The sequence below is a fragment of the Apteryx mantelli genome, chromosome 7 (genome assembly GCF_036417845.1).
Source record: "Apteryx mantelli isolate bAptMan1 chromosome 7, bAptMan1.hap1, whole genome shotgun sequence".
In the NCBI taxonomy this organism is placed as follows: Eukaryota; Metazoa; Chordata; class Aves; order Apterygiformes; family Apterygidae; genus Apteryx; species Apteryx mantelli.
Genome location: NC_089984.1, coordinates 27,146,950 through 27,174,736, shown reverse-complemented (window position 1 = coordinate 27,174,736; position 27,787 = coordinate 27,146,950). Strand labels below are relative to the sequence as shown.

At 39.4% G+C, this 27,787-nt stretch overlaps 1 protein-coding gene across 1 annotated transcript; it reads left to right on the top strand.

Annotated features, from left to right (window-relative positions):
* The first annotated feature begins 8,957 nt into the window (after positions 1-8,957).
* CCNJ (cyclin J) lies at positions 8,958-19,097 on the top strand. The gene is made up of 5 exons (XM_067300084.1): positions 8,958-9,026; positions 10,808-11,018; positions 13,398-13,697; positions 13,790-13,949; positions 15,554-19,097. Exons 1-5 carry the CDS (start codon positions 8,958-8,960, stop codon positions 15,963-15,965), a joined length of 1,152 nt encoding a protein of 383 aa, XP_067156185.1. The 3' UTR covers positions 15,966-19,097.
* The last annotated feature ends 8,690 nt before the right edge of the window (positions 19,098-27,787 follow it).

The window sequence follows — 27,787 nt, the reverse complement described above, 5'->3', positions numbered from 1 at the left end:
CATAATGCTAAGAGACTGTGAGTCCATTTTGCCAACAGCACAGAAGAGAGGTTCTTATAGACTGTCCTCAAAGTAACTGTGAATGGGACAGGAAAACAAATATATGAGTTTATTAAAAATTGTGCACAGTCACAGCAATGCAATGCATAAACCCACTAAATATAGCCCAGTCACAAATGCACACTGACTCTTCTGACAGCACTTCACCGCTGAGTCTGAGGTTTGTTAGGGTACAGACTGAACAACGTCTCACTAATTCCTCATCTTTTACATAGAGTGATGGAGACTGTCCTTTTCCTCTTAGAGCAGCACCTGTCTTAAGCACTGTCTGTGTCCTTATTGTGTTAGGGAAACGGTCAGTGTTAACTTGTTTAGACAGGAAAAAAAAAATAATAATACTTACACTAATCCCTTCCTCCCGCGAGGTGTTAATCACCTGTTCTGGGCAGGACCTTTTTCTTTAAAATTCTCTTGTTTTGAATAAGGCTAGATACATGCTCAAACAGTAAATGGAAACCCTAACACAAAAGGGGGTCACAGTTTCAGAGAGGAGTACCCTGATCACGTGCTGTAAAACCAGACAGTTTGGGTACATTTTACCCCTCCATCCGGACCTCCTTTCCACCTGATTGTTCATTTAACATGCTTCTTACACCAATCATCACAGTGCTTTTACCAATATCCAAATGGACGTATAGTTCTGCATTTTAATAATGCAGTGAGTGTAATGAATCACAGTGCGGTGAGTGAAAACAGAGAGTACTGACTCATGTCTATTAAAAACCTGTCTAAACTGGATGTGTTGTGACTAAGTAATTATGCACTGAATAGCTTAAGAAGGTATTACGAAGCAGTGATGAAAGGTCTGCTTGTCCATAAAGCTTGAGAAAAGTATAGCAACACGCTCACCAAATATAGTGTAGTTAATCGGTTCCTTCAATGCATGACCACGTACCTGGCAGTAAAATGTGTCCCAGACATGAAAATCTCAAATTCTTTCAGCATAAACTATGAGGTTCCTTGCCTGGGCTGGCTCCTATCTTTGCAGCCCTGGATATTGCAGAGAAAAAAAAAAAACTGTTTTCCTGGAACTTCACTTCGAAAGAAAAAGGAACAGGCCACTTTGCCCACCTTTAAATTCTCTGGGTATATCCAAAATCAAAACATGCTTGACAGGAATAACAACACATCCCTAACTGCTCTCCCCCTCCCTCCCTGAGCTAACCATAGGACAAGTAACCCTGCCTCAGTTCCAGGCAAATGAGCCAGCTGAAGCCTTCCAAGCAGGAACTACATGTGCCTTAGGTGCAAAATGCCTCAGGTCACCTTAGTCACTGAGAAAGTTACTTTCTAAGCTGAGAGTGTGACTTAAAAAAAAGAAGAACCCCTCAGTACAAAGTATATCCACCATCACTCTTTCCTTTATATGAACATTCCCTTCATCCAACACATTATCAAAAGCATTCATATTTATCCTAATGCCAAATAAAACATTCATGGACACACATTTTTATAATAGCTTCCCAGAGGATAGGAAAACACTTAAAGCCAAACTGTTTATCAAAATGCTTCATGAAAAGCATGTATCATCCAGGCCAGAGAATTCTCAGATGCTTTCTCTCTTGATAGCCATATTATTTACTAAAGTCAACAGTTCCAAAGGAGATTTACCAGCTAGTTCAAACATCATAATCACATTTTAGTAGCTATTCCAGGAATCTAAATCCCCAGACAACTCTGAAAATCTCACCCACAGAGTACCTTTAACATTCAACATAGGCATTTACAAATACAACCCTGGAGTACTTTCAGAAGGAGTCAGCCCTCACTCATGCTTCTGAAATGTTATGATTCTTTTAACTGACATGCTACATCTCATCTACTACCATATTGCAAGAGAGCTCTGTGAGCAGTTACAGTCCTGTCTTTAGAGTGATTCATTCCCTTTAATTAAATGCCCTTGAAATATTACTGCTAGGAATATCATCAAGTGGATCCTTTGCTTGAAAATAAGATCAACAAGAGCAATAATTAAAGCAGAGCTAACTTTCTCAGCTCTAAGAAATACAAGGACTAAGTTTGGGGATTTTTTTTTTGTACGATGCTCAGTTCTACAAAACTGAGACTCTTTTACAAAATAATGCCAAAGATCCAGTCCTTGAAATATGCCTTCTAATGAGTTACTATGTCTGTTTTCAGATGAGAAGCACCAAGGAACCTCAACATAAAAGTAAGAACCAGTCAAATAAATATAGTGATCAAGTCTTTATTTAAATATATCTTTCAGTGCTATTTCATCCCAGAATTCAATTTCTAAACCTTCTGACCTCCACTCATGTAGCTTAAGTGACAAATTCAGGTAATTCTGCCAGTCAAGAAAAATCCAAACTTCAAAGATGCATCTTATGACAGTATGCACAGAAGTAAAACAATCTGTCAGTCTTTAAAGCCAGTTATATTCTGTGGTTAATATACCATTAATACAAAAAACACAATACCAGAAATGTCTCTTTCTATATGAGGAGGAGGAAAAGGTTACTAATGTAGAGAGATCGTGGTTCTCAAGATCAGAGTATTTGCTGTGCTTGGCAATTACCTGCAAGTTCTTCATTTATATTTTAAAAGCCACATTTTGTTTTCCATGGGCCAAGAAGAACCACCCAAAAATTAAGGGGGGGGGGGGAGGGAAAGCAGCTCAAACACATAAATACATGCATCAATTCCGAAGATACAGATCTAACCTCCCAGTAACTACAAAGAGAAACCAGCTCACCCACCATGTCTGAAATTGTGTTAAAACTATAATCTGTGAATTACAGGTCCATAAATTCTATTAGGGCTTCAGCAGCACCCGCTTTAGAAGATTCCACAAAAATGTTACAAGCATTTTAGTCCAGATTTCACAGGCTGCATTCTACCCTGTTTTGGATGTAGTTCATAGTTATGTAGATCATAATTTTTCTTGGGAAATTCCAAGAATAATGGTGCTTCTTGTCATCTGGTGCCCTTTCAAAGCACAGGCAACAGCTCTCATGGCCAATCTCATTTCCCCTTGAGACAGATGTATTTGCTTAGATGATTTACAGCCATTCACAGAATGAGGATATGTATTTCAAGTGGTCTCTCTTTTCCCCATCACTTTTTAGTAACATTTAGTTCTGTTTTCTGTTCTCTCAGATTCTATATACTATGCACAAATGGAAAACTTCACACGTTCAGTTTCTTGCTAAAGAAAGCCTAGCTACTACCACCAAAAGTAATCATTAATATCCTCTCTTTATTCTAAGGACTTACTGAACTTGTTTCAAGTCTGCCCTGACTTACACAGGGATAAGGTGGGAATACTTACAGCACTGCACACAGCCATGACCACCAGAAGTAGATAAATTTTGCATCAGTTAAAAAAACACCACTGGTTATTACTTTTCACTAAGTATTACTTTTAGAACAGTGCAGAAGACATGCAAAGTTGTATTAACCTATTTTCATTTCAGTGAAATTATTCACATTCATTTAAACCCCTAAACTCCAATCTTGCAAACTCTGAAAGAAATCAGTGAGTCTACTTAGCCTAGTAAATTTTGGAGTCTCCAATAATGCTCTCATCAATTCTTCCAGTCAAGGGTTAAGGGCACAAGCAAAGCCGTATGCTTCCTGAAGATAACAGTGTGGCTTTACAGAAGGGATCCGGCTTTTTCAATAGGATTATTTTCCAGGAATACTTGGAAAAGAACAGAAGCTACCTCACAAAAAACATCTTTGAGTTAATTACATACCACCTTACTAAGGAGGGCTTTGAACCAGGATCAAAGAGGAAAAGATGACAAAAGCAGCCACCTGAGCAAGGGTCTAAAATTTAGCGGTGAAGAAGAGGGTTAATAATAAAGATATAACAATATGGTCATGGCTCAGTTGACTGCATACCCTGGCCATCTGTACACTAACACATGAAGAATGGGAAATAAACAAGAGCAACCGAAAGCCTGAATTATGATTTAATTAGCATTACAGAGACTCATGAGGGGTAATCAATACAATCATTTTTAAGAGTATAGTTATTTCAGGGATAAAAAAAGAATGGGAGAAGGTTTTTTTGTTGTTTTGTTTGTTTGTTTTCTATCAAGGATTCAAAAGATTGCTTGGAATTCCACAACAGAAGGAGTTACGCTTGCTGAAGTCTACAGGAAAGAGGTGTTATCATGGTGGGGTCTACTAGAGATTGCCACAGCCAGTCGTTGAGACTTTTTTAAGCCATCACCCAAAACACATGAAGTACATGAGTTAGTAGTAATAGGAGATCTTAAACAGCTAAGTATCTTTTGGAAGAGAGACACTAACTAGAATGCTCTAGTCACTTTTTTGAGTACAAAGTACAAGGAAAGCAACTAGAAAGGGAGCTCTTCCAGACTGATCCTAGTCAATAAGGAAAAACTGGTTGAGAATGTGAAGGAGACGACAGCTTATTATACAAGACCAACCATGAAATGCTGACATTGCAGGTCCACAGGAAAGAAAGGACAGAAAACAGCAAAATGCTATCAATCAGATTCAAGAAGTTTGATTCCACAAATCTGAAGAATTGATAAGATCTTGATTGTAAGGGGAAAAACATAAAAGATTTCTTCCTCAAAGGGGTAATACAGACACAAATGGAAAGTATCCCAATACAGAGGAAAGCTAGGAAATGTAGTAAAAGCAAACTTTTAGCTTTTTAGCAAAGTTTGCTAAATCACAAACTCTTCACTGATTTCAAACATAAGGCAACAAGGGGGATGAAAATAGAGTTGAATCACTGGGGATTATAAAGGAAAGTCTGGCTATATGCATGGAGGATCACACTCAGGTATCTGCAATATGCCAGAGCTTCTGAGGGTAAATGAGTATTCTATAAACACATTAGTAGCAAGAGGAAGACAGTGTTAGACCACAACTCAGAGAAAGAGAGCAACTGATGGATGATAATGAGAGGGTCAAAAAGTTTTATGACTGTTTTGCATCACCTTTCACTAAAAATGTGTAAGTAGCACAGGAATAAGATTTCAGCCTAACACAGGGAGAGAACAGAAAGGTATTTTCAATCTGCTTGGCCTGACAAACTTCATCCTAGATTCTCCCAGCAACAGCCGAAGCGCTCTCGGACAATCTGGGTGATTATCTTCCAAAACTTCTAGGAAACAGGCAAGATAGGAGAAGAATAGAAAGGATTAAATACTGCTTTTGCAAAGGGAAGGAAAAAAAAAAACACATACGAGCTGGAAAAGGGAAACGGTTACAAATTTGTTAACCTGACTGTAGTCTCTGGGAGAGTTCTGGAAGAAATAACAATCCAAACTATTTGTAAGCACATGGAAAACAGCTACATGAACAGCAGCCTCAGTAGAGGTTATATAGAGGATATATAACATCAAACTAGTCTAAAGCCCTGTATGGCAAGGTAACAGACTTCATGGATCCATCATCATAAAACCTGGCAAGGTGTGCCTTTTGAAACTGTCTTATGTGACCTTCCCAAAAGCAAGTTAATGAAATGCGGTCTAGATAAAATTACTGCCATGCAGGTGCAAAACTATCTGGATAACCATCCCCCAAGGGTGGTTATGAATGGTTCTTTGTCACAGAAGTCTATACGGAGTAAGGTTTTGCAGAGCCTAGGTTTGATTCTATTCAACACTCATTAACTATCTAGATGGTGGAATAAAGAGTAATCTTCATTAATTGACAGATGACATAAAGCTGAGAAGGACTGCAAGTACAGTACAAAATACAATTAGAATGAAAAATGATGTTAAGAAATGTAAAAAAAGACTGAGGAAAAAAGATGAAATTCAATACAGACAACTGCAAAGGCAGTTGTTAGGCAAAACAATTAGTTGAGTAAGTACCTGATAGATGCATGTCACTAGGCAGCAGTTCAGAAATGGATCTGTGGGTCAGAACAAATAATAAGCAAACCATAAACAAGTAATAAGCCAAAAAAATATTTTGCTCCATTCAACACTGGTAGGCTTTTGCTGCAGTATTGCATACCAGCTTAAGTCCTACGCTTAGGAAAGACATGAAGCAACCAGCAAGTGTCTAGAAGAGAACAACAATCAGAAGTTTAGAAAACATGACCTGTAAGAAAAGGCAAAATGATCTGTGGTGGCTAGGCCTAAAGAAGTAATGACTGAAGGGAGACATGACAACACACTCTTCGATTACCAGTTCTCAGTGTCCGTGGTTTATAGAATAGTAAGTGAGCTTAAATTGTCCCGGAGGCTAAACATTAACAACTGTCCAACATAATGATAGTGAAGCACTGGCACAGACTCTTCAAGGTGAGATTATGATCTCCCTTTACTGGATATCTTTAAGAACAGATTAGAAAAACCCATGCCAGGAGCAATCCTGACTTTGGGAGGATGATGACTTAGAGGATCTTTCCAACCCATTCTTTTGATTGCATGAAAAGCAGACACACATGTTAATTGTTCACAAGATAAACAACTCATTTAAAATAAGTTGCAATGTGTGTGCAGCAATTGAAAAAAGGTGAAGAAAAAGGGGGTTTTCAAGAATCTTAAATATGTAATTCCACAGCTGAATCATCTTCATAGCATGGCAAATGATTATGGAATCACTGTTTTCTCAGTTATAAGGTATAAATATCTCTCTCAGAGTATATAGCTTTATCAGAAAGATATTTCCTACACAAGTTAGACAAGTGCCTCCGTAGAAGAAAAAGCCAAAGAGTATCTACTCTTTTTTTCACTTAACAGTTCAGCAACAAACTAATCCACTTGGTGTTTAGAAAGCTCTAAAGGGAGACAGCAGTGCTAATGATAGTAATTTCTCTCAATATGTAAGAGTGAAAATGTCATGTCCTTGTTCGGGCCCATCATAGCAGGCTTTTAGCATGTAGGTGTTTATTAGCTCCCTCTTCTTCAAGCAGGCGCACATTTTTGAAGGCCATAAAGATGTTGTCGTTGACTATGTCCCCATTAGGGATCTGTCTGCAGGATTTAACTTCTCCTTGGAACACAAAATCTAGTATTACCAGGTTTTGAAGAATAAGTTATTTCATTTTAAAACAATCTATCTGCAAATATCAAAATAAGCTTAAAGCATGCTCTTACCTATCAAGCAATGTAGACAAGTGAGACTAAAAGCCAGTAGAAGTGCAAAATTTTTTTTCAATATCCCATAGATCTGATAGCTAATCTAAATAGCTTACATGTTTTCTCAGTTATGTATGCATGCACATAAATTATGAACATTTTTCTTCAAATATTTTTCTTCAAAAATTTATGTAGCATTATATAAATAAATCTGTCATAAATGGAAACTGCCCAAGAAATACACCTTGAAAACAAGGACTTCTACACATCAGTACACTTCCTCAGTTGAGGAGGGTCACAGAAGTCCATAGGACTACCCATTAAAGTTAGACATGTGTGTTCACAGGAACAGGCTTTTACAGCCCCAGCTACAGAGTCATTAAACTGGTTATGCCAAAAAGTTGGTTCATTTTCTTAATTAAAAAAAAAAAATCTTGTCTGAACATGGGTAGAAATGAAAAATTAAACAACTCCCTCAATATAAATTGTGTCCAAGGTATTTCTTCTCCATCACATTGTATTGTTTGTTGTACAAAGTTTTACATTCCCATTAGTTAGTTGTTTGGATATTTGTCAATTTAAAGATATAAACCACTATGAAGAACCAAGTATTATTTTGGGAGCTTTCTATAGAGGAGGTTACCAACAAGGGGAACACGTTAGAAAAAGGCTTTCTGAATATGAAATAGGAGCATAGTGCTTACTGCTAAATCAGAAGCACGAGTAGCAGCTCCTTTTAATGACTATTTTGGGACGCAGAGGCCCCACTCACACAGGTGCAGGTGTGCAGGTTACTTGAAATGAGGGCACATCCCATTATAAACCTTCTTCCTGGAGTTTAATTAGCAGTGAAGAAGAGCACAGCAGCAAGATAAACCTAACACTTGAGCCTCATGGCCTCCTGCAGTCCCAGAAGCGCATTTCTTTTACCGTTAGGCTAAAAGGAGACCATATCTGAAGAGTTCAGCGAGATACAACCACCAACGTATCAGCCCGCACGTTAAAAACGCCACGCTGCGCCCCGACCCACCGGGCGCTGCCGGCTGAGCGGAGAACTCAGCGTCTCGGCCCCCTCCACACCGGCCCAGGGCGCGGGCGGAGCCCTCCCCGCCAGCCAGGGGGTGCGAGGCGCCGTTTCCAGGCGGCACCTCCGCGCCGGCCCGGCCCCGGGGCGGATCCGCCGGGCCCGGCCCGCCCCCTCCGCCCGCGGCCCTTTATCGGGGGCGGCTACGGCAGCTCCGCGGGCCCAAAGCCGCGCCGCGCGTGGCGGCGGGGCGCGGCGTGCCCCGTGAGCGCCGCGCCCTGATTGGCGGCCGGGGGCCGCGCCGCGCTGTAAGGCGGCAGGCGATTGGCGGGCGCCGGGCCGCATGCGGGCGCCGCCGGGCTTTGTACACACGCTCGCCCGCTCGGCCCTTTAACAATGGGCGAGGCGGGCGGCGCCGCGTGATGGCCGGGGAGCCCTCGGGACGCCGCGCCGCGCTGAGGTGCCCCGGGCCAGGCCCGGCCGCGGCCGTCGCGACCCGCGTCGCTGCGTAGGGTGAGCGGGGAAGCGGCGCCGGCGCCGCCAGCCTTTGTTGCGGCGCCATCGCCCGCCGGGGCCGGCGCGGCTGCCGCGGCCCCCTCCCTCCCCCCCCGCCCGCCCCGGGCCCGGCCGTGCCCCCCGCGGGGGGGGGGGGGGGGGTAACGAGCCCCAGTTGTGCCCCGGCGCGGGGCCGCGGCGCCGCTGATTGCCGATAATTGGGCGCCGGCGGGGAGGGGGCGCGGGCGGCGCCGGCCGCACCCGACGCGAAGCGCCCCGCAGCCGCAGCCGCGAGCGCTGCTTCCTGCCGCCTCGCCAGGCCCCGGCCGCCGCCGCCGCCCATGGAGCTGGAGGCGCAGTGGTGGACAGGACAGCTAGCGGCCGACATCCACCAAGCGCTGCGCTACAAGGTAGCCGGGGGGGGCGGGGGGCCGCCGGGGCGGGCGCGGCGCGGGCCCGTTTCGCTTCCCGGGCGCCGAGGGACGGGGCGCCCCCGCCCCTGCCGGGCCTGAGCCCGAGCCCGGGCCGTTCGCCCGCGCGCCTTGACAGCTGGCCGCGGCGCTTCTGCCGTTGCCCCTTGGAAAAGCCCGAAGAGCTCACGGCGCGCCTGGCGCTCGTGCTGGGCGTGTGAGCAGATCCAGGTTTCAACTCTGCGAAAAGCACCGAGCTGCTCTTATAACCCCCGCAAAGGTGCACTGCGCTCAGCTGCAGTCGCGGTAGTGAAGGGTTTAGCAGTACTGCCTAACTTCGAGCTTCTGATAACTCCGAAGCTGTTTCCACTCTGACCTGAAGTTGCTGTTTGGGGATGTTTTGATAATGAAGCTCATCTTATCCCCAGAGATGTAAATTAATTTGTAGTGACTGAACTTAGTAAAAATGTGCTTCTGCTGCGCTATGGCACTTGATGGCTGGATTGCATTTTTTGAAGGCATGACTGCTAAAGCAACTTCTTGGGGAACACGAGAGGAAAAACAAGATAATATCTATGCTATCAAAGTTACCATTGCTAAAACTACGCCAGTGTTGTGAAAAGGTAAATTCTGTAGGTCTGTCTTCTCGATTTCACTCAATAACATACTTCAGACCTTTGAATTTATCTTGAAACTTTGAAAATTCCAAGTTAGCCCACTCCAACTTGATGTCACAGAACAGGCTGCTCTGCTGGAAATTTTTTTATACTCAAAATCCTACTTAATCTGGGCTACACAATTGTAATTCTTAAATTTATTCATGATAACAGAAGACAGCAATGCCATTCTGTTGTTCTGAGTTTTGTTGCACGCTTGAGGGGATACTAGCTACCAATCATGAGCCCAGAGAACACTTTCTGACTGTCCAAATTTAATATTTGGATCAGATAATGCCACAGATTTTTCTTGTCTGTGCTGTTGGTGGGCTTTTGTTTTTTGTTCCCCCCCCCCCCCCCAATCTGAGACGACGTGAGGTTTATAAACAGCAGGAGGTTGGGAGATTTTTAGGTCTTGGTTTGGTATCCTTTTCTGCATCTAGTCAGAGTTGTTGAAGATATACTTAACTAAATGCCTGAGAGTACACTGCAGCCAGTGCCAGCGCAACATTGATCAGACAGATTAAGTCAGAGTTTAGACATACTCATGTAGCAAACGATTACACGCACACACACACACACACGCGCGCACGCACGTGCATGCCTGTCCTCTTCCTAGGGGTGCTACCTCCAACTTGCAGGTAGTGACCTGCTGGAGGCACCTGCAGGAGAATTGGCAGCATTGGAACATGCAAACACTTCAGTACAAAGTCTGATTGCTTAGATTAAGCTATAGCAGGAGGGGTATGAGTTAAGCTATTGGACTTTGCATTGAAGTGGCTGGAGAGTACTTGCATACTGTTTCTGCTTCCCTGCTAGGAGGTGAAGCCTTTGCAATAGAGGCAATGTAACAGGGTAAAATATTAAATCACTCTGAATGCACAGTGAAAATATGTTAAATCTTAAATTATTATACTACTATTATTATGCTCCTAGCTCTTCTCTAAAGACAACAAATAGGTTCTGCCCTGTGAAAAGGGATGCTGAAACCGTGGGAGCGGGTGGGAGAGGGGAGAATTTCTTTGAAAATTCAGTGATTAACTTAAGAATAACAGCTGTATTAGTTTGATAGAAATTCAAATTAAACAATGGTTGTAATAAAATTACATGCTGCTGTCCATCTAGGAGCTGAAGCTGCCCTCCTACAAAGGCCAGTCTCCCCAGTTACATCTAAGAAGATACTTTGCAGATCTGATTGCCATTGTGAGCAATCGTTTCAGACTCTGTCCTGCTGCACGACATCTAGCTGTGTATCTGTTGGACCTCTTTATGGATCGTTATGACATATCTATTCAACAGCTGCATGTGGTTGCTCTTTCCTGTCTACTTTTAGCGAGTAAGTATGTAGCACCAAATTTTTATTAACTAGAGCAATACAGGCTGTACTGCCAAATACAAGGAATATCTTGATGGGGTGCTTGTAAAAGACAATTAGCATACCTACATCTGGCCCAATTGGTAGACTCTTTGTTTAGACTCTTGTTTTGACTTTTGTTGGCATCTGAGAGGAGAAAAAAAACAAACTGTGATTTAAAAAACCAATGTTTATGTTTAGAAGCACAGATTATTCTAAGATGAACTTTCAGAGGGACATTATAGGAATAGAAAGGCTTTCCCTTTAAGGACACCTCAAAATAGATTTCCTTTCCTTTCCACCAAGTGCTGGAAAGGAGGGGAAATCGGCATACCTGTGAGAGAGGTAGAAACAAAATAAGCTATATGTAGAGTATACTGCACCCCACTGATGATGTTGCACTCTTCTGGAATACTTGAGATTGCATTTGTTGCAGCGTTTTTTAAGCAAGCTAAGGCTAACATAAAGCCTGTGTTGTGTCACATACAAAATGTAACAGATGAAGTACATTGATTACACAGTACATCATTGTGTACTCCGAAGACTGAACTAATTACAAACACTCATTATGAACTGCCCTGCTTCTACTGACCTCAACTAGATTCTTGTGGTACGTATCCATATCTTTACACTTAGGATCCCTTTTAGAAGTTCCCAAAGAGATCCGGCTGTGGTATGCTGGCATCCTGCTGACACGTGTTCTTGAACTGAGTGCCCTAGCTTTGTCCTAGCAGCAGAACTAACTGGTGGTTCAGGTTCTGCTGATCCATTTGTCTGAATCTGTTTTCATTTTCTCAAACAAGATACTGTAGCTCTAGGCCCTCTCAACTAGAAAACTAGAGTGCAGAGATGTTGACTTTTTTGTATATGTTTCGTTTCACTGCATCACCTGTCTCCACCAATATAGCTATTCAGCAGAACAGCTAAAGAAGAAAAGGGTTATTTCAGATTCTTCTGAGGGTAAACTTCAACTGGATGCCACCAGCCAGCAATCTTTTCTTGGCAAAGGAAGGGGCCCTGAATATGAAAACTGTATCTCAGAAACCAGTTTAATCCATTTGGGCAAATGTCTTTATTGGCTTTGAACTAATGCCAGATTTTCAGATGAATTTCATGCTCCGAAGAGAACTTATTTTAATTGCCTCTCCCATCTTTCATAACAAGCTGCAAGTAGAGCTTATAAAAGCCTGGAGTACTCGCTCTGGTGAGAAGCAGTGTATGAAATAGTTCAGAAAGCACAAACCAAAATGCTGTTTTAAGCTTTCATCCTGTGTGGCTCAAACAAGTAGTTTAATCAGCAGTACAGTAGGCTGGACAACCCAAGCTGTAATATATATGATAAGGTTATAAAAGTAGTAAGAGAAGTGATTCTGTGACTCCTTAAGTTTATATTTCTGTAATTACTAGAGTATGGGAATCAAACTAACGGATGGGGGCTGGGGTTGCCTAAGTCCTGTACAGGTACCTCCCACTGTTGAAAAAATCAAATGTTCAGTAGATTCAGTCCTGCAAAGGTCTCTAAAAATATTTATTCACAAGATATTATGTAGTACTGAATAGCGAGTGTAAGATGGAAAGAATTTGCAATGAAACTGAAATAGCACAACCATATGGCAACTTTATGGAAATGCGACACTTGTTTCACTTCTTAATGGGTTTTCTACACATACAATTTTGCTTCAGGCTAAACACATACAGGACTGACAAGTTAAAGTCCAGGGAAGGCTGAAGCTAGTAGCAGTGTTAAAGTTGAAACTATATTTATGGCAGTGTGGGTTTTCAGATGCACATTGCCGACATGTACTTGTTTAAAACACTGAAGCAGCTTATCAGCTATCAAATCTAAAAATGTACCTACCATAACAAGCAGTAAAAATAACTGCATTGGCCAGAGATCTAGTTATTCTCTAATAACTTTAAAAAAATGAATAACGGGGTGGGGGACAGGATTAAGACCAAATGTTGTATTGCTGTGTACGCCAGGTCACATCACTGTGGTATTTCATTGATGATGGTGACATGTTCGGCAATAGTTTGGTAACAAGAACTTCTGTCTGCAGCACCAGCCATGTCATATATAACCTGGCTTGTTTCTGGCGCATGAGTGAGAGAACCAATAGGCAATACCACACTGCACCATATCCTACATGATGTTTGACATTAGCTGCTGAAATCTAACCCTTTATAGCACAGACCCCTTTTTGTCCCAGAGGAAATCTTCTATTTGAGCTTTGCTTCCCCAAGAAAGTCTCAGGCTTGTTTGACGTAGTAAAAGTATGGCAAACAGACATTAGATGCAGTCTGTTTTATAGTTTACTTATGCTGAACCTTTTCTCCCCTCCTCTTTCTGTTCACCTGAAGGTAAATTTGAAGAAAAGGAAGACAGTGTTCCCAAACTTGAACAGTTGAACAGCTTGGGTTGTATGACTAACATGAATCTGGTACTAACCAAACAGAACTTACTTCATATGGAATTGTTGTTGCTAGAAACATTTCAGTGGAATTTGTGCCTCCCAACTGCTGCTCATTTCATCGACTATTATCTTTCTATTGCTGTCCATGAGACTGATCTTCATGATGGCTGGCCAATGGTTTGCTTAGAGAAGACTAAGTTATATATGGCAAAATATGCTGATTACTTTCTGGAAGTATCACTGCAAGGTGAGTTACATATTTCAGTCAATGACACCTTTGTTCTCAGAGACAAATATCGTCCAATTAAATGAATCTTTTTTCCTTTTCCTTCTTTCTAGATCATGCATTTTTAAATTATGCCCCTTCTTTAGTTGCTACTGCATGTGTAGCTTCTTCAAGGATTATCTTGCGTCTCTCACCAACATGGCCTACTCGACTACATCATCTTACTGCATACTCCTGGGATTTCTTAGTGCCATGTATTGAACGACTATTAATGTAAGTTAATAATAACTAAGTTAATAGCTTTTTAAGCCCATTTCCCAACCTGATAGTATGCTTAATTGATATTTACACTGAAAGCAATATTTCTTGAAGTTCAATTTGTCTATTCTAAAAATATTTAGATATTAGGTAATATTCAAACTAACTGAAATCCCTGTTTAGCTCTTTCCAAAAAAAACCACAATCTTATCTGATCTGACATCTTTTGGCATGCTCAGACAATTTATTAAATGACTCCGTGTAGGCTATTCATATACAAAAAGTAATAGTGAAGAAGATGGAAGGCTTGGGAGCTCCTATTTGCTCTGAAATCTCCATGTCCTGGAAGTTTGAGGGATGCTCTGAACAGTTTGTGGGTCAAAAATACAAACTGTTTGAGAGGCCAGCTTTGGGGGGAGGAGATGAGTGGGAGGTTGTATCCATTTTTGCACTATAATGGAAAGATAGAGCTGACAGCAGACACAAGTGCCAATGAACGCCAGCTGAACCTCCATCCTGAAAAGGATGTTACACAACCAGTTCCCTTATTCCAAACCTTAAGATCAAAACTTATGTCCATCATAACTGCTTTCCTCCTACAGAGGTTTGCTCTTGCCCAGATCTCAGTATCATTTGGCACTGGAGAAGTGCAGGAACAGCTGTATGTGGTAATCCCATCTTCTTTGAGGATGACATTACTACCCTTGATAGCCTCTTTTGGTTTCTCTAATATATGTTGTGAAAGCAAAGTGCTGTTACAGAAGTGTTTTCAATATCACTCTGAAAGACTGTGCGGGGGAGGAATTCTGCAGTCATCTGTCAATGCACCATAATAAGTTAGCAACCTCTGAGGGAAAAACTGGTGAGGGGGTGAGCCCCACCTGTCTTCAAAAGATCAGCTTTGTATGTGCAGTACTAAACTACTTGGCTGATTTTAGGCCTGACAAAGTGAGTAAGTGGCACCTGCTTAACTTCAGCATAAGAACAAGAGAAAGAGCATGTCTAAATACATTTGAGACAGGTGTAAATCTAGAGGAATTCAGGTGAACTAAAAATGTCTAAAATTAAGTATTGAGTGGGCTAGAAAAAGAGAGACTACGTGCATTTCCACTCCTCAGAGCATGATCGTATATAAATATACTTATGATCTTTAAGTATGGTAGTAGAGATCATTAAAAGTCCTCTGATACCATGTCTTTTAAAAACACTCCTATTCTGCTACCCAATTTAAATGAGGTGGAAGCAAGTTTCAGGTTCAGGTTCTGGTAAGCTGGCACTTTACTGAAGTATCTTAGCAGACCTTACTGAACTGATATTTTTAGATACTGCTGTTAAATACTTCGCTTGTATCTGCATTTAAGTACCACTACAAAGTTAACTGAAATCCTAAAAAAAACCCTTTACCCTAAAGAAACAAATTTTAAAACCTTAGATGAGTTTAAAGGGTAGGATAAAACTGTTTTGTTTTTTTGTTTGGTTGGTTTTTTATTGGCTTTTTAAAGGTGTTGGAATCATTCAGATAATTGCACCATTGGCTAGAATGCTCTTAAAATTTAATCCTAAAGAGTTTAAATTATTTTAATATCCTTTTTAATCTGTTCTGTCTTATTTTGCTTTAGTGCGCATGATAATGATGTGAAGGAAGCAAACAAGCAAAAAGGACAACATGCTCAGTCTGCCCAACATACTGTATTTCAGACCCCAGCTCCAAGTCCCCAGCAGGCTAATGTTCAGCAGCATATACCACAGTATCTCCAGGCTCATCAGCCTTCATTACAGTATCACCATCAGACATCACAGCAGCAAAACTGTCAACAGATAATATCAGCTAATCATACATCATCTTACCCGCTTCAGACTTGCCCTGCTGCCTTACAGTCTAGTGTTCAGGCTCGAGGCCATGTACAGACTGGTGCTGCTATGTCACTAGCTGTTCCGCTAGAAGTGAAGCCGTGTATAAGTGTCTCCTACAACCGGAGTTACCAAGTGAATGGACGATACTCCTGTATTACTCCCTGCTTTGAGAGGTGATGAATACAAAATTGGTTTTGTGCTCGTTTGTTTGGGGCACAAAGTTGTGTTGAGGGGAATTGTTTTGGTTTTTGTTAAACCTCAAGTAAGTTTGAGGGCAACGAGTTGAATAAAAATAGTGTCTTTCCAGGAAAAAGCAACTGGAATGGCAACCAGTACCTTAGCTCAAATACAGACTGCAAAGAATAAGCACACAGAAGACCCTCTAGAAAGGATGCATGTATCTGGGAGTAGTAAGTTCTTACTCTGGCACTCAGAATACTCTGTGCTTCTAACACACACCTTTGGAATCCTAGTCAATAGAAAAACAGCTGTGGACTAACTACAGGCTTATCTTTTAATGAAGGAGATATGCAGTATTATTTTGAAGACATTTATGTAATACCACCATACAGTATTAACACTTGCTTTAAATTTACTGAAATTTAAGAATCTATTGAATGCCAGACTTCCCCAGGTATGTGGGGACCACAGGAAGACAGAAACCTCAGTTGGTTACTCCATACTCTTGCCCCTTTTTTTCAGCTCGTGTTGGATATGTGCTTTAGACTAAGGCATTTGAGTTAACTGGTGTTTTGGCTACTTTTAAGTTTTGTACCTCACAGGATAGATACTATGTTCTCCCTTCTTTTCTCCTCCCTGTCCTTTTTATGTTTAAAGTTAACTCTTTCATACTAACTCAGGGAATTTTCTACTCATTACTCTGTGCTGCTGGTTTGTATGCTTAACTGGGTATAATATGAGGGAGGAGGGTAGAGAGGAAAGAGAATATAGGACAAGTGGACTGGCTTTTCTTCAGGGCATCTATATGCAGAGTACCAAAGGGATATGATAGTGTTCACAGAATGTAAATGTGAACTACTGCCCAGCAATGTGGTGTTGAATAATTGCAGAAAAGAGAAAGTTTTTCAGCTGAACTTTTACTGTACCAGAACTACTGCAGTGGCTGTGATTCCTATGTGTACATGCGCGCACACACACACACACATGCACATATACCCAACAGAAAACATCCTCTGATTTTACTAGCAGTATACACTGTACCAAAAAAAAGTACAGTTAGTTAAATGCTTATAGAAATCCAATTCTGTGTCAGGCTTATAGTGGAGGAAAATTCTCAGGTAATAGTAGGGCAGCTTCTTCTTCTGCTATTTGAGAGTTACAGAAAAAATACAGATTTACCCTTCTAAATGGGTGGATCAAAAATGTATTGCAGAGTGAATTGCTTTATCACAATTAAGGTGCTAATTACATAAATTTATGAAACTACACTATCTCCTGTGGAGTGGATAGTCTGAGGGTAGAAAATTTCACTCATCCAACACTTGGATGAAAATGGTGGTAAAGATAGTAATAAAGAAATCTTCCTTTTTTTTATATAAGATAGTTGCCTCGCTCCTGTGGTAGGATGCGGGAGGCAGTATCAATGACAGGATTCCTGTGACCTTAAAATATCATTATAGGATGTGGGCTTAAGACTGTTTTTGGTTTTGTTCATTCTTTTACCACCTCCTTCTCCCCTGTCTTAGTGGCAGCACTTAAAATCTTGTACCATCTAATGAAAGTGAAGTATTGTCAATATTTGTTACAAAGACTGTTTTGAAAGTAGAGGCAATTAAGGTGTTTGTTATCAATATTAAGATGAAGGCTTTATCACAGAAGAGGAGGACTTCCCATAATATTCAGAATTGAGGGAGGACAGATGTTTGTTCTTTCTAGAGCTGAATGTGCTACAAAAACCTATTTATTTTGGAGGAGAAGAAATCCTGTTTCTCTTGTTTTGTCTTAGCATAAATCCCAGTTTCTGTTGTGGGTTTTTGTAGCATATGTGTGCAGGTCAAGGGATCAAGGGATAGGAGGGTGAATGAAAGAGATGACCATATCTGCTTTATGCTAGAGAATAAACTTTGATATGGGCGTAGTGTGGTCAATTCTTACTTCCTCACAGTGCAAGCTTTTTTTTTTTTTTTCCCCCCACCCTCTCCATGTCTTCATGAATACTTCCCCATGTCTGAGGGTAGTGTTAAGTAGAGACTTTCCACCTCATAGGATGCCATGCTTTTTATTCAGAATTGTTACCCATTTAAGAGGTAAACTTCCTTCTGCAGGTTTAATTTTGTTGCAATACTATATCCAAGTCTTCAGTGCTCTAACTACCTCTGATGCTATGAATGTACAGTCTTGTAATAGACCATGACTTGAAATAACAGCAGATGCCTGTAGCAAACTTCTGTAAAATCTTTAAATCAGCTAACTTGTCATCTTTATTTGTGATGCAGCAGTATAGGCTTTTCTTTTTTGGAGTATTAGTAAATTTATCCCATAGGCATTTGATATATAAAAAATTAACTAATACTTAACACTGGAATTATAAGGGGCAGGGGGATTATTCAGTTAGTTAATACTGCAAATTTGCATTTAATAGGGTATTTTTTATTTTACTATTTTAAGACTTTAGGTTAACTGTAAAAAGATCCACTACATGCTTTTTTTGTTTTAATTTATTATTTAGTCTGAGTTTTCTGACACTACAGCTTCATAATGACTATGAAGAAAATGTACACTGAACAGTTTCAATAATTATTTAAGAGCTTTACCAGTGTACATTAAAAATACACTGTGTTCTCACTATTAGAACCAAAATGTGTATTTTATGGCATAAAGAAGAATGGTGCTCCTAAATGCAAAATGTCCACAACAATGGAATCTTTGTGAGTGCTATGCATTCAACTTATTTTTAAAAATAAAACTAGTTTTGAGTAAGAAGTCTCTAGTGTGTATTATGCTTTGTTTTGGGTTTTTTTGATCCTGATTTGTCTTCCATCATCACTGTAGAGGAGCTGAAAATATAAAGGCTTTTTCTTCTCTCCCTACCCCTTCTGTGACACTATAATAAACTCAGAAATGATCTGACTTTACAGTGTTAACAAAACAGGAAGGAAATTATGCAGGAAGGGGTTTTCAAACTAATTGCACCCACAGCATATGCTAAACACTACATTTCAATGGGGTTGTATCTAGTACACAGCTGCAACAAAGCAAGCAGGAGGAACAAAAGAACTGTAGTAGTAGGGTGAATTCATTATGTTCTCATTTAAAAAAATTGGTACTGGTAATCTCTACTTTTAACACTTCAAATCAAGTAGGAACAGCCTTCTTGTCAAGAGCCACAAGCAAGCTGAATTCTTAGGTTATTTACAATAGCAGTGAGGGCTTAATTGTGCAAAGGCAGCATAAACCCATGTGATGCATCCAAGCTGAGTTTGGGACACTTGAAATTTCTGATAATTACTTGCTATTAAAAGAAATTCTAGTTCTTCCTAATAACATACACATATTCCACATTGGAAACAAGGCTATCTGATTATGCACAGAGCTCCAAAAATTAAGTAGGTTGTGCAGAATCTCATTCCTCTAAAGTTAGAGGATGAAACTGAAGTCTGTTAACTTACACCCATCCCTTTAGGAATAAACTGATCCCTCAAAGGCTAGGGGTGCTAGAGAGGAGGGTCCAAATGGGGAAAAAGCAGTGCTCCACTCACATGGTGGCATTCATACTACACTGACATACTGATCCAGAAAGTTACTTTGTCCTCAGCCTTAGGGCACCAAATCAAGGCTGTCTAGACTGCAGAAAGGGCTAGGCTTTTCAGCTTGAAGTCACTGATTTTTAAGTTTTTACTGTAATTACAAATAGGAACTACCACATGGCCTTTATGAATCTCTTAAAACTACAGAGACTACCAGCTACGCTTTAGTTTGAGGTATTTCAGTAGCAGTTCAACTTTAAATTGCAAGTCTGAAGTTTTTTGTATGTGTAAATAACAAAAAATGCATTTCATGACTTCTAGATAGGAAGATAGCCTTAATTTCTGCCAGCACTGCAAATTTAGCTTAGAAGCTAAAATTTATAATTAGTTCTTAGCAGCTGGCACATCACCAGGAATAAGAATGTTGCAATTATAACACTTCTGTTGAATATGTATAAGCCAGAAAGTAATGTGGCTCCCTCCTTCAATAATTTATTGGCTCTACATTCTAAATCTATGCAGGAACAGAAGTCTCTTGAGTAGATAAGGCCTTATCTAACTGAACACAAATGCCCAGTTAGCAGCTTGTTATTTTATTTCAGTATAGTCAACAACAGCAATTTTTAATATATTTGTTAATTTTTTAACATTATGTAAAGCAGCAATAACAAAGTAGGTACTATAATTTTTAGTCTCTATTACAATGCTATTTTAGAAGTTATAGCACAAACACATTTGGCAAACTTACACTATGCATTTTGATATTTCCCTGTAATTAAGTGTTATGTAATAAAGTGAAATTTATATGTCTTCAAGAAATAAGATATACATTCTGATAAAGGAAAGGATTTGCCACTAAACATTCAAAAAACACTTTACAACTGAATAATTAAAAGCAGCTAAACAGTAGCTTAAGGTTTCAAAAATTCTCAGTACAATCAAGGATCTGGCTTCCACTGCCAGTACTTCCATGGGGAGAAGGGAGACTTAGGGATGACATACAGGCGTTAAAACTGTGAACATGATATACTGAATCTCAGGTTTGTATTCACCAGTGTAATTCAGTTACATCATTATCATACACATCAGCTGTTATGTGTTCTGCAGTATTTGGAAATACTATCTGCTGTTCTCAGAACATTTTGAATTTACTATCCTGAAGCAGCAAGATAATCAGAACACTTTCATTAAACAACCCATTAAAAGTGTCTTAAAAGTACACATTTGCCATATTTAATGAATTAACCACTCTAAGCACTAACTATATATTCTATGGCATTTTTTTTTAATGCTCATCAGTTATTAAGTGCTAGGAGATTTACAGCCCATTACAATGTCAATTTACAGTATATTTAGTGAATAACATACAGTTACAATCCTTCTACAATAAATTTCTAAAAACATGCAATATAGTGGTTTATTTCTTGTGATATTAAAAAGATGTGTTATGGGCTGGCTATGTTTTACAACCATTAAGTTTTATTTCCTAGCTTGTATGCCTAAATAATCATCTTATTCCATGAGACATAAGCAGCGATAACTGTTTTTTTAACTAAATGATATTTGTTCACGATCAGAGAAACTAAGTAGACCCACACAGAGAAAATATTATTTGGATATGGATGAATATACTCAGCAAGAGAAAATTCTATGCTGGGAATTTCCAAAGAATGAATGCCCGCTTGATATACAGCTCCAGTTACTGACTCCAAATCTACATATGGCATCTGGAGAGGGTATCCGGTAACCTGGAAAAAGTACAACACTACAACTATAACTGCAACTTGGAAGGATTATTTAAAAAAAAAACATGTATCTTTATTTACAACAGCTTTCTCTTTAAAACCTTTTTACATATAAAAGGTGCTCTACTACATGTACATTGCTTGCAGTTTAAATAAAGCATTTTACAGTTACCTTTTATATATTCTATCAACTTATCCAGTAAACAAGCTCTAGTCAAGAAAGCTATTTTCTCTTTAAACACTTTTTTTTTTTTAAATGTAAACTTGTACTAGGTGCCTTTATCTCATCTAAAAAAACAAAGATATATAAAGTGTTACTTAGAAACTTCCAGAAAAACTTTTAAAAGTTACATACAGGTAACTGAAAATTATTGCATGTGTATCGACAATACACACAGTCACACTATGGATGCTCCAGTGCTCCAGCCCCCGAGCCTGGGTACATTTTAGACTTACCATTAGGGTGTGTTGATCTCACTCCATATACAGGAATGGAGCTGGGTGGCACCTTCCTTTGTTCGGTTTGACCTCCAGATCCTCAGAGTCACGAACTGGACTCCCCAGCACAACAGAAAAGCAGATTGTGAATTTGCCTATTGCCAGCACACGTCGTGAAAGCTTTTGCTGACTGGCGTGCAACCTTACTCTTGCACACAAAGTTGTCCATACGCACTTTTGCGATCCAAGCACCCACCCATCGACTGTACTACTTGGAGGTGAGTTTTGTAGTTTTTTCAACATTGACTACAGCAGTGTTCTGCCAAGAGCCTCAGTACGTTTAGATGCATAGATCTTGCAGAAGGGTCAGTGGCACTCCAGATGGCCACTCAAGATGTGGAGAAATTCTTCAGAAATGCCACAAAAACTTGAGTTCCCAGAGAATGCACCCGCATCATGGACACTGGCTCCATACTTGTGATCTCGTATCATATCTCAGCGCTTGTTCACTGTGCAAGTGAACCGGTAAGGACAATCGGCCATAAAGACTACACCCTTCTAGAAGGGATTATGAATACCAAGATGACTCTCTTACTTGACCAATGAAGAAGCGGGAACATGTCATGCATCTAAAAAACTGAGATATGTGAAAACTAGGATAAGATCCTACTGGGAAACAGATTCTGTAATAGGAGAAAAGTCCTGATCAGGCTCCAAACCTGGGTTCAGATTATGTGCATTAAAGAGAGCCTCCCTCAACGTGGAGACCGCTGTAGCTCTGTTTTAAGAACTCTCTTGTAAAGTCTCCTAAAACTAAGGAGAGCAAGTTGGTGAAAAGGTAACAAGCACACAGCTGCACACAGGACAGACCACAGAGGCTAAGATTTATCCAGAACCTTCTCCACTTCCTGGATCAACAAAAGACTGTGAAAGCACAGAAGTAGCTTAGAAGCACTTCCATCTCCACTTCTCTCTGGGCTTAGCTCTGTGATATTCTCCTTAGTGTGTGTAAAAAACCCAAGAACTTCTCCCCCACCTCCATCCCCCAGCATCCCCAAGACTACGCTTTAGAACAAATAATTATGAAAGGTTTTGTAAAGCAATTTTAAAGAGAAGGTATAAGAAAAAGTCCGAATGTATTATACACATAATATAGTGGCATTTGCAGAAGCCAGTGACTTATAAGACAGGATTTACCCCTCACTGGCAAACTTTATTGAAAAATATTTTCTAAAAACAATTTTAAAGGATGTAATACTTATGCATGTGATAAGAACCAGAGCATAACATAGAGGGAAACCTTTAAGACACAGGGCCTGATGTGTAACTTACTTTTGTTTTATAATGCTATTATAATTAATACCATCACTTTTTTACTTCCCAATCAGTTCTCTTTCTTCATCCTAATTAAGGAACCTTTGAAGGACCTATGAAATGTGAACATTAAATATAAAAGCATGAGAAAAATAATTTCTTTAAAGAAACTGGAATATTTCAAACATTATAATTCATGGGGAACCAAAATTTTGTGGAGAAGTAATACAAAAATCAAGGCTTGGGGGTTTGTGGGTTGTTTTTTTTTTTTTCCTTCCTGACAACTTTTTTTGACTCTTGAGAGAATTAATATGAAAATTTCCAACATATTAGAGGTAAGTATCTGTGTATGATTCATGTTTGCTTCTAATGTGGTTAAATTTGCATAGAAGAGAAAAAAATAATCCAAATGTTGTGAGAGTTGTAATAAATACAACCAACCAATTTTGCAAATGTAAACTACTTCTATTCTCTGCAACTGCCTTCTAATAAATCCCATAACATTTACACATCTGCAGCAGTTATTTGCCTAATGCATAGTATATATATACACATACACTATAAAATACAAAAGTCATCTTTAAAAGAGAGGCATAATATGATTAGAAATGCATAATAATCCCCAAACTGTGACAATCATCTTAGTATTTAAGAGCAGGTATGGAAGTTAATTTATTCTTAAGATTTCACATGGAAGAAACAACAGCTTCATTTGGTATTAACACTTAATAAAGATGGAGTTCTTTTATGAGTTCCCAAAAGAAATATTCCAAATCTATATTCAAATAGGAATATTTACCACATATATCTGACATCTGTCTATTTTAGTGCTTCACTAAACATCTAGTATCTTTCCAAACTGAAGTATCTCAGAAATATCAATTCAAAATTTAAGGACCTCATATAAGAAGCTCAATAATAAAGAGCTAAGTCATTTTGGCCATTGGCCTGCACTGGCTTCAGTGTCTTTCTGATCCCAAAATCCCTTTTCTTAATTCAACACTAAACACTATTAAGCTGGAGATTCCAAGCTCCTTATGCTAATCAATAACAGCTCCACTGAGGCTGGAGCTACTCCAGATACTGCTGTATTTGAAATCAGTATCTAACCTGGGTTATTGGGAATGAAACCTCAGACATTTCTACATACTATGCAGGATGACTTAGGTTGTGGTATGTTATTGACTGATGAAGAATGTCCTGGTAGCTGTAAAAATAATCATAAAAAAACCCCACACACCCATGAGCTGTTTTTTGGAAAAATGTCTGGCTATTCCCTAGCATAATGTAGCCACACTGTGTTGATTCCCTGTGCTTAGAGCCTTGAAGAACATAGAGGCAGAGGTCAACACATTATCCAGTGCCATTACATTGCATTTTAACTGCACTGTGAGGAGTTACGGGATACTTCAGCCTTGTTCTTGACCTCCAGACTGTGTATGAGTTCATCTATTTGGTTTGTTGTTACAGATACCCAATACCATCAGAAAAATGAAAGTGATGTCTTTTTTTTTTAGGCAAATAATTACAAACACTTAAATCTCTGGCATCTTAACACAACAGTTAACTCTCTCTGACTAACTCACTCTATGACTAACAATATAGGCACATGCCGAAACAGACCAACCACCAAGTAAAAGTCCACACATTTTGACAATCTAGAGAAGGGTAAATGCACTTTCCAAGATTCACACACAAACCAGCTTCTCTGTTGGTAAAAGTGCTGATGAAACAGCTCCTGAAAGAAATCGAAGGAGGAAAGAAATGCTGAGCAGGAAAGAAAATATATCTGTAATTATCCAATTTGCAGACAAAGCCTAGACGTCCCCACCTCCACTTTCACTTGTCCTTTGTAAAGCAACATAAGCGGTACCAGCTACGAGAGGACTTCCCCCTCCTCACAGCAGCCCTGCGGCAGACAGCCTAGCACGAAGACTGTATTAACAGCAGAGCAAGCAGGAGGTACAGGTCAAAGGAAAGGTTGCAGCATGCTGAATGAACTTCACAGACTAACTGCAAAGCTATAGCATATGGCAAAAGCTGCTGTAATTTAGCCCTTCCAAACTATCTAGATTACATGGGGAACCACTAGCTCATGAAGCAGCTCAGAACTGAGAAATATAAGCATCACTTTGGAAGTCAAAAGCGAGGATAATCAGTTGCCTTAATTTGTCTAACATCTAATCAGGAAAAGGGCAAAATTATGAATACCAGGAAATTCTCTCAAAATGCAAATCCTGCTAGAAGCTGTTTTTTGGAAAAGAATGTTTTAATGTGTATTACACTATAAATATAAATTTTAGAGGGATGCAAGTCCATGATTATTTTGAAAGTTTTTAGTTAATCTTTTATTTTCTTACACAGCTAGCAATAGATACATAATCTTTGTATAGAATCAGACAAAACCAACATTACACTAAAAGCTGAGTGAGGATTCATAAGCATCTGTTGATATAAATAACTGTACAACATTCTTCACAGCTTAAAATTACCCTCTTGATGTTGGTAATTGCAACACTAACATAAATACTAACCCAGTAATGTTCCAGTAAGGTTTCCAATTCCTCTTTCTTTTTAACAGAGCTCCTGTTTCCCTGTTCTAGCTTAGGAACAATTTGTCCTAAGAGGGCAATCTTAAGCAGGACACTGTCAATGCCATTGAGCTGGCTGCTGGATTCACCAATCCATCATTTTGATTCTTAAAGTCTTTTCGATCCTGTGATTAAGGTTTGGCATAACGATGAACAACCATGTTTCACTAGATCTAAGAAAATTCCAGTGAATTTCTGTGCAGAAGGCTTGGGGCGGGGGGGGGGGGGGGGGGGGGAGTTACCTTTCTAGTCTGTGCTTTATGTGTTGAAAGTTTATGGCAGCCAATTGTTTCCCAAAACCTTCCTGTGAAGTGGCAAAGCCCACACACATCAGTGAATTGTATTACTGGGTATTGAACCAAACCTATCAAAGTATTCATGTCAAATTTGGTAATCAGTCTAAAAGAGTAGCCTTAAAATTGAAAGATGTGAAATGTATTATAAAATATATTCCTTGCAAACCATGGTAAATTAACCCTTTGAAAATTTTGCCCATTTTGTTTCCATAAGCAATTCCCTGCTTATATATTCATGTTTATATTTATGTTAGTACATATTCTTGTTTATATTTAACAGGAAACCACTCTATATCCCTGGAGATTTAGTTACACATACTTACATTCTCCCCATTGATTAAGCAGTGAGTGTTCTGTAGGGGACAAAATGCATCGAACATAGCCCCCTTAACAGATTCCAAAAGAAATATTCAGCATTTTCCAGAGCTAGTACCAATGCCACTTTTCCATATATTAACACAAAATAGATGTGAAAAATGATATATACTTCCAGTGAAAAATATTTGCAGTAAGACTACAGAACATATAGATTTAAAGCACTTTCTTCTGCAGCATTTTACAAATAGTTTTATGTTTCTTTGAAAAAGGTGCAGACAATTGAATAGATCAAAGTCTTTCCTATGTCAAAAGAATAATTACAGCATAAATTATAGCTGTCTCATGAATACTCCTGTATGTTGAAAAGACACAACTAAAGACATCAACTTCCATATATATTTAATTTTATTTCACATAAAAACGCATTCACTGCACTCAAACTGAAAAAAAAGTTTGTATCACTTGAAGAAATGAATAAAAAACAATAGATTAGTGTAAAAACACAGGAGAAAAGGTAAAATTGGTGTTCCGATTCATCTCTCTTTTCATAACTAAAAATAAAACCAAGAAACATTTAGTGGAACTGAAAGGCAATATACTTAATTACAAAATTAACTTGAACTAATTATCACAGCTTTCAATGAGAGCAGGAGCTTAGCAGGATTTTCAAGAGATTAGGCATTTACGTAGATAATGAAATCATTCAGGATTTAAGCCAGACATTAATGGCAGGTAAGGAAGAAATATCTCTTTATGTAAACCATTTAATATGTGTCCATGACAGGATTTCTTATACCTTCCATTTAGCAAGTGGGCCTGACCAGACGCAAAAAACAGAGGGCTTTGCTAGACCATTTGATAGGTAAAGCAGTTCTCATTTTTTCAATAATTTTGCTCATCATTTTTGCTATTTTGTTCTTTGCTAAGAACAAAAGCTACTAAAGAGTTTTGTGAATGCTATAGGAATATTTTATTTTATATTACCTTTATTGCTTCAAAAGAGCTGAGAATGGAATAGTCACTGATCCAAGACATCTTTTTCTTACATACAAGTGGCCACTGCAACACTTATGGCATATGTCCCATCAAAATGGGAAATCATTTAATTGAGAATGCAGAGCTAAAACTACCTGTGGACAGATTAAAGTAGTTACAAATAATGATGCTGCAGGTACAGACACCAAAACTCATTCCACACGTTAGCTTGGATCTAGCCAGTTTTCTTTGCTCAAGATGCAGCATAATGTTGAGGCAGTCACGTAATTTCCAAAGCCAATACAAGTCTGCAGTCAGATGCATCATTTCCATATAGCATCGTGCTTTGAACTGATAAGCCCTGCTGGATGCAAGCTGATGCCATGCAGATCGAAGATTCAGGAGTCCTAAAGCTCAGAGAGCTACTTTTCCAAACTCATGCCAAAATGTCCTCTAGCAAAAACACAGAGTGGCCAAATAGCTATTGCAAATTATAGTTGCAGCATCCAATAGGAACTGCTGTATCAAAAGTGCAGTTCTGCGTTGCAAACGCTCTTCTCACCATCCCCCAATCTTTCTTGACCAGTATGGAGAAAGAAAGGGAAGCTGCCTACT